The sequence below is a fragment of the Amblyomma americanum genome, chromosome 4, assembly GCF_052857255.1.
Source record: "Amblyomma americanum isolate KBUSLIRL-KWMA chromosome 4, ASM5285725v1, whole genome shotgun sequence".
NCBI classification, from domain to species: Eukaryota; Metazoa; Arthropoda; class Arachnida; order Ixodida; family Ixodidae; genus Amblyomma; species Amblyomma americanum.
In genome coordinates this window covers 107,455,258-107,471,878 of record NC_135500.1, presented here as the reverse complement: position 1 = coordinate 107,471,878, position 16,621 = coordinate 107,455,258, and the positions used below count along the sequence as shown (strand labels likewise).

At 48.9% G+C, this 16,621-nt stretch overlaps 1 protein-coding gene across 32 annotated transcripts in view; it reads left to right on the top strand.

The window, feature by feature from the left end:
* Positions 1-16,621, top strand: part of LOC144128195 (uncharacterized) — a 528,676-nt gene that overhangs the window by 305,288 nt on the left and 206,767 nt on the right. For all 32 annotated transcript variants that reach the window (XM_077661381.1, XM_077661378.1, XM_077661377.1 and 29 more), the window contains exon 4: positions 4,228-4,320. In XM_077661381.1, coding sequence (XP_077517507.1) covers positions 4,228-4,320 — 93 coding nt within the window. The remainder of the gene's footprint in view (positions 1-4,227; positions 4,321-16,621) is intronic.

The window sequence follows — 16,621 nt, the reverse complement described above, 5'->3', positions numbered from 1 at the left end:
AAAAAAAATGTGCTCGGTGGGGATTTCGGTGCCTTTGCCAGCCGTTCTGTATTTCGCAATTCCACTGAGTCTGCTTCTTACGTGCGGTAGATTCCGGCCCTGATTTCCAGCCGTTTTTTTTTTTCTCCCAACTTGTGTGTGACTAAAATTTCGCGTGTGCGCGTGTGCAGTCAGACGTCACCTGACAGGAGCGTCATAGTTTTCTTCGGGGATCTCAGCGAACAACTGCTTGAGCACGTTCCATGCGTGTCATAAACGCGAAGAGCTTCCAGCGATTTCTCTCGGCTCAGAGAGGACTGAAGGCATGAAAAACAGCTGAGTGTCATGGTGTGTAGTCATGGGCACTCATCTTCCTTGGTTGTCAGCATCTAGCGCCATCTGCTGGCACCTAGTGAGCACCGCGTAATTCACTGGGGATGTTTTGTTGTAAATTTTATTAAACTAGAGGTTCCCAAGATCGGCCTATTCCATCCGTTCTCATTGCTAAGAAGGGACCCGTAGAAGGCCCGAAACGTCACGTTTTAAAACCTTTTATTTGGCGGATGTGAGTTTTCTCGAGTTCCGAGATATTCTGCCCGAGCATGCTTATTATCATAGCCGATTCTTCCTGTTCGTTGCAAGACCTGATCCATAAAATAATTCCTGCGCTCGCACCAACTATTTCCAACGGCCAGTGAACATCATTGGGATGTACCGAATAAGTTCTCAATTCCCGCAGTGATTTTCATTTTTCGGCGCCACTAGGCAAGTGGTGACAGCCGTGCGAACTAGAAGCGTTTCTCCATATTTTCTGTGCTGCTGTGCAGACATGACACATCGACAAGCGCACAGAAAGTTAGTTAATTAAAGATCGACGCATAAACCGACGCCACTTTCTTGAAATGCCAAGAAAAAAAAATCCTTATCGGCGTTTACGCAAGAACAATCACTTCACTTCCAGTTACGCACTTGTCTTTTCGAAGCTTTACACATGCTGCTGCAGTTATAGGTAGTGCAAGGGCGATCAGTGTGGAATGAAGTGATGATGTAAGTTACTGAATGGGGGAGTTTCGCAGGTTTTTCACTGCCTACTGTTTCAGCTGCTGGCTAAATCGCTTGCGGATATTTGGTAATGTTTGCTTTCCGGGCGAGTGGCCAATGAGACGTTTTCAGAATTTGACAAGCGCGTGTGGGGCGTCGAGCAAGCTGTTAACCTTGCGAGCAAAGCATGCTTACCGGGTCGCATTGCCTCCTGAAATCCCTTGCTACTGAGGGAAAAGTAGGCATATTTACGAAGCGTGTCGAACACATCTAATTCGTAAGGCGAAGGCTCGGAATTTGGCACACGAGAACAGCTTTCGAAACAAGCAAACGTCGACTCGCTTGAGGCTGTAGTACCAAATGACTTGATTGGTGGAGTAATAGGCATTGCCTAAGCAGGAAGAGAGGGCGATTTCCTTCATCATTGGGGGTTGGTTGTTAAAGCTGATTTGATAAAAACGCTTTCAAAGTCCGCGGGCACGTCATTTTGGTCCGATGTGGTTATTCAGAGTGCGAGAAACTGCTTTACAGTTGAGGTAACCTATGCAAGTATTGTTGAGGACGCGTTGTTTACCACAGAGGTAGGTAGGTAGGTAAAAACTTTATTGATGAACCAAGGGAAGGCGTTAGGGGAGGTTTGGTTGGCTTGGTTCTTAATCCCGATTGGCGGCCATCAGTCCATGACTTCTGGCCACCTTCTCCGCCCATTCCACCAGCCTCTTCTGTGAGGCCGGCTCTGAGCTAGAGAACGCAATCTCCCAACCTTCTAGGACTGTGAGATTCCAGTGAGATGGTGGTTGGAGTTCTCGGCATGTGAACAGTATTTGTTCTATGTTAGCTCTCGGAGCCCCAAAAAGAGAGCATTCGGGCTTCTATTGGCCCGGGTGTATTAGTGCCAGTTAGGCCGGGGAAGGAAACGTTCTGGACTGGAGTTGCCTCCATATAGTCTGTTGTTCCTTCGTGAGGGCGTGTTGTGGCGGCGGATTTAGTGATTTCATGGTAGGTGATTAGTCGGTCCCTTGCGAAATCCCCCTCGACTGTTTGGCTTGCTCGGTTGACGTATACACTCGAGCAATAAAGTGCGCCTCCTAGTTTCCGGTGTTGCCTGCGTGGGCTGGCACCCAAACTAGTTGAATTGGTCTGGGGTCGGGGGGGGGGGGGGGGGGGCTTGATTGGATAATTTTGTAGGTGGCAGAATGTATCTGTCCCTTTGCAAAATTCCTAATTTCGGTTTTGGAGTCGTTTATTAAGTGTGTGGCAGTGGGAGATGCTATGGCCAGTGCTATGGCCGCCTCTTCCGCTTCGGGGGAGGTGGTTGCCCTAATCGAGCCTGAGACCTTGTTTGAGGTCGTGTGACACCACGCTTAAGGCGTAGGCTGGGTTGCGTGTATATTCTGCCGCCTCTACGTAGACTGCGTCTAAGTTGTCCGCGTGTTTTTTTTATACAGGGCTTTGGCGCGTGCTTCGCGTCTTTCCCAGTTGTACATTCTTGGGTAGTGGCTGGACGCCTGAACAGGCAGCCACACATTACCATTTTAGGGTGTACCCCAATATGCAAACGCTGAATGGCGCCATTTTGTATTCAGATGCGTCCTGGGCCGAGAGTTAGCTAATTTCATAGAAACAAATCTAGTCAATTTGGAGTCAAAGCTTTGCTGGAGGAATTTACGCTTGTTTTCAGGAACTATAGGATTGCATTCTTTGGGCTAGAACTGTAAAGCAGTCGTTTTTCTTTGCTAATATGAGGATGTCTGAATTTTTGTATGACACCGTGGCTCATTGACGGCTGCTGCAACGCAATGTGGGCCACGCTGCCTCCTGGCCTTTAGTACTATACTAACAAGTTTGAGCAATTTATTTTTTCGAATGCGTCAAAAAGCCTTTTGTATTTTTGCCTCAGCGAACGCATTGTTCAAAGATATGACAAAGCAGCTTTTATCGCCTCTAGTTTAGCACGGACGTCATGCTGCTGCTTTATTGGCGAAGTCAATAGCAAATATTTACTTTCCGTGTCTCGATCCGAGTTTGCTCCGTAGATTCTCGCATGGTTACGCTTTTCTAGGAACACGCCCATACAAAAAACTCCTATGGGTGTCTATGGAATAAGCTATGTCCGTCTATGGCCTTTTATGAACGTCTATAAGCACCCATAGAGGTGCTTATTGCCAGCTATTGAAAAATCTATGCCACTAAAGCTATATAGCTTTGGAACCATACAATTGTCTTAAGCTCTCTATAGAAAAATATATCAGCCTGTTTAGACAGCTATAGACAGAAATAGGAAATGTCTATAGCTATTTGGGCCAAAATGCTATAGCCGGCCATAGGACATTTTTGTATGGGCGGGCAAGACAAAAGTGCTAGGGGCAACAAAAAAGACGATCCTGTGTCCTGTACTCACCCACCTCTTGTCCGTGTTTTTGTAATAGCGCTACCACGCAATAATATGTATGAAAAATCAACTTCGACCTCTTTAAGCGCTTTTGCGTTCATTTTTATCTATTTTTTAAACGAATGGCGTCACTTTCTTGCGCTATGTCGAAAAGTTTCCGAGACAGGGCTAAACGTGTTTGCTCTTCACAGGCACGTATCGCGAAACTTCATATGTTGCAAGGGTGGGGAAATGAGACGTCTTGTCGTCATACTGCTTCATTATCTGCGATATCAAATACACAAGCTCTGTTTCGTGCAATTCTGCGTTGCGCGTTTACTACGGAACCTCTTTCTTCTTTTCTTCTCTCAGTCCCTCCTTTATCCCTTCCCTTACGGCGCGGTTCAGGGATCCTCCAAGATGTGAGACAGATACTACGCAATTTCCTTTCCCCAAAAACCAATTTTCATTTTCCTTTTTTTTTTCTGGAGGCAAAACGCTAAGGCACCCGTGTGCTGTGCGATGTCAGTGCACGTTAAAGATCCCCAGGTGGTCGAAATTATTCCGGAGCCCTCCACTACTGCACCCCTCTCTTCCTTTCTTCTTTCACTCCCTCCTTCATCTCTTCTCTTACAGCGCGGTTCAGGTGTCCGACGATATATGATACAGATACTGCGCCATTTCCTTTCCCCCCAAAACCAATTATTATATTTTTGACGCGGCAACGCTGGCCAGTCAGCGTCCTAACGCTGTTCGCTGACGCGCTGCCGCGTCGCGCTGTGTTCGTGAAAACTTCTGGGCCGCGCGTGACGTCATCCCTTTGCGGTGTTTCGCAGGGCCTGCGTTGACACTCGGCCCTCGGCCCGGACGCCCCGAGAGCTGCTCTACGGGGACGACGAGGAGGACTGCTGCGACGTCGCCTCCATGCCGTGAGTGGTCATTCCTCCTCCCCCCGTGTCCCTTTCTCTCGTCGAATGCGTTGAGATTGGCGAATCACGGCAGTGCTGTGCGCCAGCGTGTAGCACGTCACCTTCCGCTTTTAAAGTGGCGCCGCCTCGTGTCGCTGGTCGAAAGCACAGCCCCGCGTTGGTCGCGGGTGCCTGCCGCGATGTGTGCAAAGCATTCGCGATAGCCGTTGTGTGATCCATCTCTCAGCGTTGAGAGATGGATGGTGCCAGTGGTTAATTACACCGCTTAAGTCTGCTTACCCTTACCGATTGATGTTTATTCAATGCGCCACTTGTCGCATTCATGTAAACGCGGAATTCACCGCCTGTGCGCCTTCATCTGGACCATCCATCACCTATAAAACCTTTTACACAGCACCTATGGCACCTCTAATAAACTCTCTCGTAGCATGCCTGAAGGCATGGACGGAAAACGACGCCTGCAGTAATCTGCGCAGCCGCGATCCGAATTACTCTACTACAGCTTCGAAACTGTCAACTTAGGCGGCTCTCTTCGATTCGCGGGGAACGCCTCCCCTCTGATGCCGACGCGAGAGACGTGCTACCTGAGCCTCTCAAATCCGTTGGCTCGTCGCGAAAACGGGTGGCGTTAATTCCCACTGATTTGGCCAGCTGGCCAACGACCGCGAGGGAATCCAACAAAAGGCGGCAACTCCTCATCAAACGAGCTGGTGTTAGCGGAGGTGCAAGTAACTCGTGAATTGTTGTACGTCCCGTTATTGTCCTCGTTACGCCGCTCATTGTTCAGTCGCCGTGAGAGCTGCTGGAAGAATGTGGGTGATTTTGCAGTGTCGAAACACGGGAATTTCGCTGCGCGCTGAGGACTTGTCTCAGCGAGTGTCACCATAAGAGGCGCTCATCTTCTGGCTGGAATTTCTCAAGCGATATCGCTTCATGAAAGCCTCTTGGCCACTTCAGCGACCGGAAATTAGTAGACTTGCACCTCTTTTATGAAAGCTACTTCCAATTTCGATTTCCTCTGCTGACTAAACAAGGAAAGATGGCGCGATTTTAACAATATTTCAACCATGGCAGCTGCCCAAATGGAAGCGCGTAGCAACCACTTGTCTATATTAATTTCTTAGTGCGCTTTCGCAGAAATTTCTTTTTCCGCTGGCTTCATTAACTTCGTGTGAATCTTATCTCGGAGTGGCTGCTACCTGGAGCTCCTATAAATGATTACTTGGAGGCTGGGCGACCACCAAAGATCGCCTTTAGTTTCGAATTGTGTTCTCCGTTCGTCTCTGCGCCGTTAACTGCCATCGTGGTCCAACGCTATCGAGCCTCAAGGTGAGGCCACTACACATCTGCGAATGCGATGACGCGTGGCTATGACCCCCAAATTATGCCTTCCGGAAAAGAAAATATTCCGCGGAATTTCTGTGAGGATCATTTCTGCCTTCAGCCGCACTAGGCACGAAATCGCCGATCGATCGTGTTATCCTTGCTTTGAAATCATATCACCCTATAGCTGCTCCTCTGCAATTTAACGAAATTCTAAACGCGGAATCATCTTAGCGGCCAAAGCTCGCTCAATCCGTGTGTCGGTATACCTTTGCTATATACTATAACATGGGCTATACGTCAGTGTTTCGCAGCCAGAGTCCGCCAACAAAACCGTTCAGACCCACGAGGGGGGGTTACATTACGTAACAACACGCAACATGACGTCATGGCGGATTGTTCGCCTTTTGTGCTTCGAGTAAAAACAGAACTGCTTGCTTCAGCGGATTTCCCGATCGGCAGTGTTGCGGCTGCAATCCGCTCCCAGTTTTCCGCTCTCTTTGACGAGCCCGCTGGCGCTGAGCGGAGCCTGCTGCCACGTGCCTACGCTTAAGCCGATTACAGATTCGACCGAAAGGTTCAAAAGTCGGCGGAAAATCCCAATTAGCCGCCTACAATTTTAAATGGAAGAATAGTTGGGTGAACAGTGGGGAGGGGATGCGATCCGCCATCTTATGGTGCCCTGCATGCGCCATGTTCTGGATGCACGCGCTCGTATTGCGACAGTCTCGAGCGGATTTTGTTTTCACTAATAATGGCGGTGGTGGTGATCCGGTACCGGCAACGTTCGGTTCAAATTAGTCCGCTGAATATTCTGTGCATATGTGCTCGAGTCTGCTCATTGTGTAAGGTAAATAGTTACGGAGCATCGGAGCCGCAAAACTCCGCTCCCGGAGGCCACATGACGAAACCTCGATGCTCGGCGCGTGGCGTGGCCTGTTAGACTGCAGGAAAGAGACTTCAATCAGCCGAGCTTAACGCGTATTTCGTAACCGTTTATGGCTCGGGAGGAAACGTTCGCATGGGGTACTTGGCCGCCTGCGCAGAGATTTAATTAATTAATAATAATTAATAATTGGTTTTGGGGGGAAAGGAAATGGCGCAGTATCTGTCTCATATATCGTTGGACACCTGAACTGCGCCGTAAGGGAAGGGATAAAGGAGGGAGTGAAAGGAGAAAGAAAGAGAGAGGTGCCGTAGTGGAGGGCTCCGGAATAATTTCGACCACCTGGGGATCTTTAACGTGCACTGACATCGCTCAGCACACGGACGCCTTAGCGTTTTTCCTCCATAAAAACGCAGCCTCCGCGGTCGGGTTCGAACCCGGGAACTCCGGATCAGTAGTCGAGCGCCCTAACCACTGAGCCACCGCGGCGGGTGCAGAGATTTGTCGCAGAGGCTGAATTCTCTGGCCCGTTTGTTCCAGCTCCAGTCTTTGTTCCTCTCCGGCTATATGCCCTCCGTAAACACGAAATCATGTGGGCGAAAAAGAAACGAGGAGAGACACTTACGGGTGTGAAGAGATTTAATGGATTAATGACCATATGTGCCGAATTGATGATTATCGACTTTACATTCATAGTAAGACTTTCTGACGGGCTAGTGGTACATATTCAGGAAAGAAGCGTTGCGCTTCTTTCCTGTAGTCGCTAGCACCTTTTTTCCTGTGAACGTCTTTTTAGAGCAGAGCCTTTCAGAAATGTACATTCATAGATCTCTGGGAGTCTACATACCACTCCTGGGGCAGTGGTGCAGCGGTTAAGCGGTGCGCCGCTGCTCTGAGATCACAGGTGCTGCCATCGGTGGGGCTTGTGAGACAGGTTGGTGTTGCCGAGCAACCTCGTGTGACAGATCATGAATTGAACTGCCACCTGCCACGGTGGGCAATTCGCTCACAATCCGCGGTTGGTTGGTTGCCAGGTGGTTGGCAGTGGTCAGGTTGTGATGACGTCACGAGGCCACGTGACCTAGGTGGCAGGTGGTCCACCTGCTTCGCTGGTAATTTTTCTCTCACACCGCCGACGACGAAGACGGCGATGAGTTTTTCACTCAACGATACCCTTAACCATATCGCAAAAAGAGTTTCAATACCGTATTTTAAAAACTGATGGGCTGTGACCCAACACGTTTGACCTACGCTACGTTCTGTCCCGGCTGCTCATAACTCTAATCATAACGGCCTTTAAAAACTGATAAAAGATCAAAACTAAGGATGCGAAAAGCAAACACAAACGACAGGACAAAGCACTTATTTCAACTAATTATCCCAGGTGCATGCCATGTTGAGCTTACCAGTGCCTGTCTTTAACGTAATTTCTGATTAAGACTCCGCATTGAAAGGTAATTAAATTTTGTTGGACACATTGCTTCTTAGTAGCAATGTGAATCAGTTATCTTGAGGTGTGAGTCAATCTTGAATTAATCATGTTTGTTCGTTTTTTACCGCAATGCGAAGACTACTGAGTAATCTTGGGTGATGTGATCGGAGGCCCCGACAGCGGGAACAGACGAGCCCGGCAGGCGCCATCGAACTATGTTTGACCAAAGGTGCTGTCGTCCTGAGAAGAGGATTAGGAACGGCTCCTGGCGACGGTGAGCTGTGACGACAGGCCTCTCATCCCTTCGTCCGGAGTATGGAATGCGGTATTTCTCCCGAACTGCGCCGTCACGTGGGCCGGCAGAAAGACCCGAACAAAGGCGCCGGACCCGCCTCGCTCGCTTGCACTTGCGCGGCCAGACAAAGCGGGGGCGGACACGGCTGATTCATCTTACCCTCTGGAATGCCCGGGGCCGTCAGGACGCATCTTTCCACGGAGGGAATCACCGCCTACAAAGCCAACGACCTTATGCACCTGCTCAACCGGTCGGAAGCAGCTTTCCAGGACCTCAAGGCGCCAGGATTCCTTATCGCCTGTGCACGTGTTTGTGGGGTCGGAGCGGTCACGGGGTTAGGGAAGAGACTATGAATAGTGTGTCTGCCCATTGGACGCTTGATCAGCCATCGGTTTCCCTAGCTAGGTGCCTAGGGAATATCCACTGTATTTAAGCCGCGATTTGGCTGGTTTCACGGCACTTCATCTCTGACTTTTGGTCTCCCTGCTTCTCTTGTAAATATGTAAATAAACCTTCAAGTTTTCCAACCCTCCTGAAGGCTTCCCTCCGTCGTCTGCAGAGTTCATCGTCATGCGGTGAAGACCGAGGTCCCGATACCCAAGCATATCAGTGAACTCTCGGCCCGCGATCTAGCGTAAAGTTCGCGAAATGCTCAATTGTAGAGCGTGTGCGTATTGGCACCTTTGCTCAAGTTTGTCTCACTTGTGTTCAGTGGTAATCGTTTGACAACGCATCTCACGTTTTTATGCGCCGCATCGCTCATCATAATTCCGCGACTATACTTCCCCTGCAGCGCAAATACCTCTGCCATGGATATACAACCCTATTCCCGCAAATATCCTCAATTTATCTCTAACTATACGAAGGTCTGTTTCTCTGTCGCAGATGTACTTAGCCAAGCTCTGCTAATTATCCAAACCTAGCACGCTGCTGTACGGTTCATTATGGAATATTTCGGAAAGAACCAGGGGCGAAATAAATTGATTTAATAAGTGAAAACATAGGATATCTTCTAACTACGGATATAAGGTGAGGACAAAATTAGACGGAGCACGCTATTGCCTTCTAACATATTTGACGCTTTGCTTGATTGATACTAGCATATGTGATATGTGCATGCTCGTAGTTGACGCTTTCTCATGGGCAAATAATATTTCTTCATGTTCGATAGGGAACGCGTGATTTCAGTTGGGCCGGAATAGCGTGTTCCATTTACATATGTCCGCGCCTGTACAGGTTTACTCTTTACGTCTTTTACTTGATAGTAGAGGTGAAAATAATACACGCATATGAATTTTTCATGAAGGGAGTCATTGAAAGCAAGAACAAACGCTCCAGCAAATTTATATTAGCCGTAATGCTTGAAAATTACATTTTTTGCAGACATTTCAGGTCTTTGTGAGACCGCTATCGAAAAAGACAAACTAAAAAAAGACAACCTTGCGCTGTTAGAGGCAGTGTCAGAGAGCTTTAGAGACTTCACAAATAAGAGCTGTACAGCTCTTTCCTAAAAAATCGAGTTGGTATTTGAGAGAGCTTACACAACTTCTGTTAAGCGCAGTTCGATTAAGAATTTATTGTGAAAGCTTCAGGCTTTCATACGGCCCAAATTACATCAGAATCGTGCAACACGGGTTGTGTGGAAATTAACCAAAGACGGCGCCGCAACAACTCTCTGAAAGTTCTGACAATTGTACATCGATTGCAGAAGATGCTGTTATTTATTTGTTTGCTAATTACAAAATTGCATACAACTTTTGGGACACCAAGCGTTAATTAGCTTTTTTAAACTATATGGCTTTGGGAAACTAGCGGCCTTCCTAACGAGTATGACATCATTTCCCATCTCGCGAGCACGCACAATAACTGCCCTAATAAGCTCGAGTGATGTCATCGCATGTGTCTAATGGAAGCTGAAACGTTCAAAGGAGGCCTCCGTGCCGGCATATTATTAAAGCCCAAATTGTTTGAACAGCAGCGCCTAAGCTCGTCTCGGAAACTCGTGGGTGTCTATCGTCACCATTTGCGTTGCTCCATCACTGACGACTTCCGCGTGTGCGGAACGAGCTATTCTTTCCCTGAAACCAATCAGTCACGCTCATTGACATCGTTCGCTGCAAATAAATTTTCAACAAACGCGAATGTTGAAATTGTTGAGGGGAGAAAAAGAGCATGATGGTCTCTTTCAGTATATATCCGTTCTCAAAACAACGCTCGCGTACTCAGCCTCAGCTCGCCCCCCCCCCCCTTTTTTTTTTGTCTCTCTCCGGCCGCCTATTCGGTGCTCTCATAACGATTTTCCAGCGTTTTTCTAGCGTTATGAAATAGTTCACACCGCGTTGCGACAGGCTAAAAGCTTATACGTAAAGCGCCGTGTGGCTTTGTGATTAGCTTGTGAATGAATCTTCATCGGGCTTCTGCAATGTGCACTCGACGGCCGAGTATCTCCGCACGTGGCCGATGTCTTTATCATAAAGCCGCTCAGGAGGGAAGCGGCACGGGAGGATGTCGCTAGCTCTCGCTGAGCAGCTGTTTGAACGTTGTTTCACGAGCTGTCGCGTGCTACATAGCGATGCCAGAAGCAGAGCTTGCCTTTCGAAGCACCCGTTTAGTTGGGCCCACTTTCACAAATCGTTCCGGACAAATGCGTGCGAAAATCTACCGTTGTAACTCCCAACTGGGCCGGTTTAAGAACGAGGGCCAGATTTCCGGAATCCTTACGCGTGAAGTGCGAAGCGCCCGCCGAGACATCTTTCAGAACGAGAGCTCTACTCCTCAGGGTACAACTTCCGATTTCGATGAGGATGAGACAATGACCTTCAATGCCTCACAAGGTCAAACCGAACATAACTGCGCGGTGGTGTGGCCCAAGATATATGGTAGTATGACCATGTGATCATATGAATATGACCACTGTGTACCTGATTTTGATCTGGATCTTGACATTAGATTTGAGACAGTGGGCACCACGTCGGCAATGGCCTTCAGTGCCTCACAAGGTCAAACCGAACATAACTACGCGATGGTGTGGCCCAAGATATATGGTAGTATGAATGATCACATTATTCTGACCTTGACCTTGACATTTGATTTGAGACCATGATTAACAGAGTTTTCGCTCTTAAAACTCGGTTCAAGCCACGTTGAACCCCAGCCGTTTATAACGCCCGACGCCACGCGCCTCAATTTCGGGTTATATGCGCACAGCTGTGTTCGCTCGTCGGCTTTCTAAAGCTCAGGAGATTTGTATTCGTGGTGCGTCGGGATCTGCACGAGGAGTGTGCCGGAAAAGCGCAGTACGCATCGGGCAGTAGAAATAACCTTGCAACGATATTGTCAAAGGAAATGCTCGAGCCTGGTACATGTAAGCATGCGCGTTTTCTTCCTTCTGGTCCGTTCAGGAGAGATACTATACCGAAACGCGAGTAAGCCGTCGTGAACAGCTTATGGATGGAACAGTTTTCGCTGCCTCTGCTCTGGCGGCGATTTCCCTTTGTTGAGCGACAGCGATAACGCGAACTGGGCGCAGAGTGGGCCCAAGGAGCCGCACCTGAACACAGTCCAAGCAAGCTACGATTGTTGTATCGGAATTCGAGCTTAGTGTTGTCTGTCGCTGATTTCTACTTTGTAGGGCGCTTCTCCGAAAAACTGTCAGCAATTTTTTAAAATAGGTTTTTGAGTTAGAAGAGCACTTTTTTTCGGCGTATCATTGTGGTGCATCAGAATACAGCTAAGACGTGCCAACTAGCAGGCTCGTTAACTAATATTTAATAGTTAACTTTTTAACTATTACTGTCAGGTTCTTTATTTGGAGGAGTGTAGCCCGCCGTCAGCAATATTCGCATCAGTTTTAAGAATTTATAAAACGCGAATTTCGAAACAGCGAAGTGGCGAGGCGAGCACCGCAGTTCAGGCAGGGCACAGATTGTTACGTGGCACGTGTGTCACGGATGACGTGATTTTTGAATGGCGCGAAAAAGGGCTGCAATTTGAGCTGCGGCGGGCACGCGGTAACAGCGTTTTCGAAGTTCTAAAAACTGATATTGATAATATTTACGGTGGTTCTCTCAGTAATCAGCCTAACGGTACTAGGTAAAAAAGTTAACCATTTAATATTAGTTAACGAGCCTTCTAGTTAGCACGTCCAAACTGTATTCTGATGCACTACACCGCTGTCAGTGCTATGCCGAAAAAGCGCTCTTCTAACTCAAAAAACCTATTTTCAAGAACTACTGACAGTCTTAGGGAAAACACCCTGTATATTCGTTGACGCTGTCTAACTACTCTTCCCCTATGTCAGCTGTGTCACTGTGAGGTTGTAGAAAAGAAATAACCATAACCACGAGCATTTCACTCTATAGGTTGTAGTGTCCCATCTGCTGCAGCTTCCGCTCCCCCTCCCCCCCTTTTTTAAAATCTAATTGAGGAAGCGGGGATTCCCTGCCCAGCTTAAGAGAGCGCTTTTGGAGAGCGCTCGTTTCAGTTTAAAATCCGTCAGCCGCCATCATTCGCATTCATTTTCGCACGTAGGCTTTAGAGAAACATGTCTTCTTACGAATCGTTCAAAATCGCGAGAGGTGCGTCCCCTGCCGCGTTTCAGCGTTGAAAACGCAACATACGCAGTTTGCAGCGTATGTTGGCTCAGGGAAAGAGGGTTCCTCGGAAATCAAACATGTGGCGCCTGCTTTACAAGCATGTTGTCACAAAGAATCGTCGTCCCCGAAATGCCCGTCGGCACGGTCTGAGAGGACCGATTTCAAAGGGCTCGGAGCACTGTGCTCGTACGTCCCAAGTGCAGATCTCCCTGGAGCGCGTTGCACAGACATCAAACAAGCAGCCGGCGTGCTCATTAGTCTGTATAGGTGACCTCAGTGTGCGCGGATGTGGGCCCCTTTTCTTCATTTTCTTAATACACAAAATAAGTGATATAATGTATATAATATTATATAAAATAAGAAAAATGCTACCGATCGCGTAACAGCGCTTTAAGTCGGCTTTCTGCGCATTGCGAAACGAGGATAATTCCTTCCCGCGAGATATGGAGATATGGGATTATGAGTGGCGGCTTATATGCGTTTCGTTTTATACGCTCTGCACTCAAGTTCTAGATATAATCAGCTCCTCTACGCTTTTCATATTTCGTTCGATTTCATGCTCACCCTGCCGTGGTTGCAGACGAACTCATCTTTCGGCCGGGCCTTCGTCTACAGCGTCACTCGTAAGTGACGTCACAATTGTGAGGTCATTGGCAACCTGGCCAACACCATGGCTTCGTATGTACCATGGGGGCTCTAGCAATGAAAGCTTGGCATAAAGAAATAAATAAAAAGAAGAGTACCGACTAATAGGGAGTGATGGGGAGGTTGTGAATTTCTGATGCTTCTTCCTTTTTTTTGCCTTTTTTTTCGTGTTTCAGTACCTTGGTTTCATCTTTATACGCAGTACACGTTCCTGATCATTACTCGGCACTCCCTGGGGGTTTGCGCAATGGTACGCTTAGACAAGAAGTGTGCCTGGAGAACGAGAAAATTTCGTTGCGTAGCAGTCAGTGCGCTGCCCCCATCTTGAATGTTTTTTAAGTGCTGAATTTTTTTTTCTTTTTTTTCCTTCGTGTTTCGCCGTGTGGTCGAGTTTCGTAGGCGGTTAGCATTGCGACATGGTGGCGGTGAGCTCTCTCCATAAGTGTGCACGTTTTAGTGTTTTTATGAGCCTTCGTATGAATGTACCTTCATTTTCGTATGGACGAGGAGTTCATTCTCTCGCGTGTTCTCGCCGGATTGCTCTGTCCTCTGCGGTCTTGCCTTCGAAGCGGCGTCGCTCAGGTGCGCTGAGCCGCGCTATTCTACGCGAGCAGCGAAATAATGAGCGCTTCAGACTGCATGCTCTCCCCTTCACCACATGCTCAACTCTCACGCAGGAAATGTGTGGGTCGGCCCTGTCGGCACTGCGTGCGCTTACCGACGCCATTTGACGTCGTCTTCAACGGGCCCCGCCATGAAGGAAGAAGACAACTAGAAGGGAGCATGACATCACGCGCTCAGCCTCTGCAAGCCATCCGCCTCTGACGCCGCTGCCGAGGGCCCTTTTGCGCACTGACTCTTGGGAAATAGGCCCTCCACAGTTGTCAGACTGCCAACCAGCGCTTGTTTCATGGTGCTTTTTAGTCTGACGCAACACAGCGAGAGGGCGAAACCGAAACCGAAATCCGGCTAAGAGCTACCGCTGCCATGTCACGTGAGGGCCTATTTCCCATGATGCTTTCCAGTATATTTAAGATTATGACGTCACGCTCCCTCCTAGTTGTTTTTTTTCCTCCATGGGCCCCACACTTTCCACTGCTTGCGTGCGCAACCCTCTCGAGTACATTACCTCTGCTTGCGCTGTTCCGTGCGCTTGGCGTTGTGCTGCCGAGAGGTTGCGGCTTCGTATCCCGCGGCAGCAACGGCGGCATTTCGGTGGAGGGGAGGTGCAAAAAATTCCCAGGACACGTAATTTCTTAACGTGTTGGTAACGCAATATCATTAGAAGCTGTTGATGCCTTTACCGAGTGACGTCATTACAGGTCTGGTAACGTCGCTTCCATCCCGTCAATGGAAATTGTAGAGGCCCGTGTACTTCTAGAGGCCCGTGCATGTGATTCTAGAGGCACGTGTGCTGTGCGATGTCAGTGCTCGTTAAGGAACCCCAGGTGGTCGAAATTTCCGGAGCCCTTCACTACGGCGTCTCTCATAGCCTCAGTCGCTTCGGGACGTTAAACTCCCATAAACATAAACCAACCTTGAATGGAGGACGTAGATGATAACCGTTTCTGCAGCAACAAAGTCAAATGATCCGAATAAGCTGGACGGAATCTGGCGTCACTGAAGCCGCGTCTGTATCGTATACAGTCAAACGCGATTTCGAGGTCGTCGCGATCATTTCGAGCTAACAGAACCAAGAAATCTCTCCGTGGCGTGATCCTCATTTACTCTTCGATGAAAACGGCGGCGCGGGATAAAGAACCAAGCAGCTGTATAGCTAAGCGCGTGTGTTTGTTTCAGCCTTCTTGGGGAAAAATTAAGCGTCTTAGAGCAGTTTAATCGTTCAATCTCGTCAGAGTACATCTGCGTCGCAATTAGGACTCCACAAAACTTGGCCGTCGCTCTATCACCCCACGCATCGGCGCGAATGCGTCGACCGACAGTAGCATTGTCGAGACGCGCGTGGCTTCGCTGCAACAAGTGCAGCCGAAGTTGAGAGGCTCGTTGGGTCCGGAATGTGGCGCGTGTGGCCGCATGCTAATGCGCCGATAGAGGTGGAGCGGACGAGCTGTTTACAAGCACGCAACATGTGTCCGAAAACTGCGCGGTTCCTGTTGTGTAACTTTATGGTGTGCTGCTGTGCGCACAAAGGGAAGCGGCTTGTAGTTCGTCGCGTCTGTTTTGTCGCGCTTTCCATGGGCCGTCTTGGTATATGCGCAGATTTTTTGTACGTCTGTACAAAACTCGCCCTGCCAAAACCGACCCTTAAGTATGGTGTAACATAGTTTTGTCGCCTTTGGGTTGCGTGCTCTCCGGGCTGGAACCCGACCGCAGCGGCCGCGTTTCGATGGATGCGAAACCAATTTTTCAATTTTTCATACGCAAAAGGCGCCCGTGTGCTGTGCGATGTGAGTGCACGTTAAAGATCCCCCAGGTGGTCGAAAGTGTTCCGGAGCCCTCCACTACGGCACCTTTCTTCCTTTCTTCTCTCACTATCTCCTTTATCCCTTCCCTTACGGCGCAGTTCAGGTGTCGATCGATATATGCGAGACAGTTCCTGCGTCATTTCCATTCCCCAAAAACAAATTTTCACTTTTCATCAGTTTGAGTATAGTGCATGCGCTGTATGTGGTATTGTGACTCAGCGTGGCATGACTTGGTCGTGGTGTGGTGTGGTGTAGCATGCATGGTGTCGTGTGGCGTGACATGGTCTGGTGTGGTACGTTACGGTGCGGTGCGGTAAGGAACGGCACGGTCTGGTATGGCATCGCATATGTTGTGGTGTGGCATGCATGAGATGACATGGCAAGTAAGGTTTAACTTCCTGAAGCTGTACATGGACTCTAAGAGACGCCTTACTTGAGGGTTCCGGACTAATTTCGACCACCTAGTGTTCTTCAACGTCCACTGACATCGCACTGCACGCGACTGTTCTTGCATTTCTCCGCCATCAAGATGCAGCCGCTGCGGCCGAGATTCCATCTCGCGTCCTTGGGCCCAACAGCTGAACGCTGCAGGCACAAAGCCACCCCGGAGGGTCGATCAAGTGGCCTGCGTAAGCAGGGGCACCGGGAGATTTTTTTCTTTACAGCGCGTTGGTCGATGCGCGGAAACTCAAGCGAGTT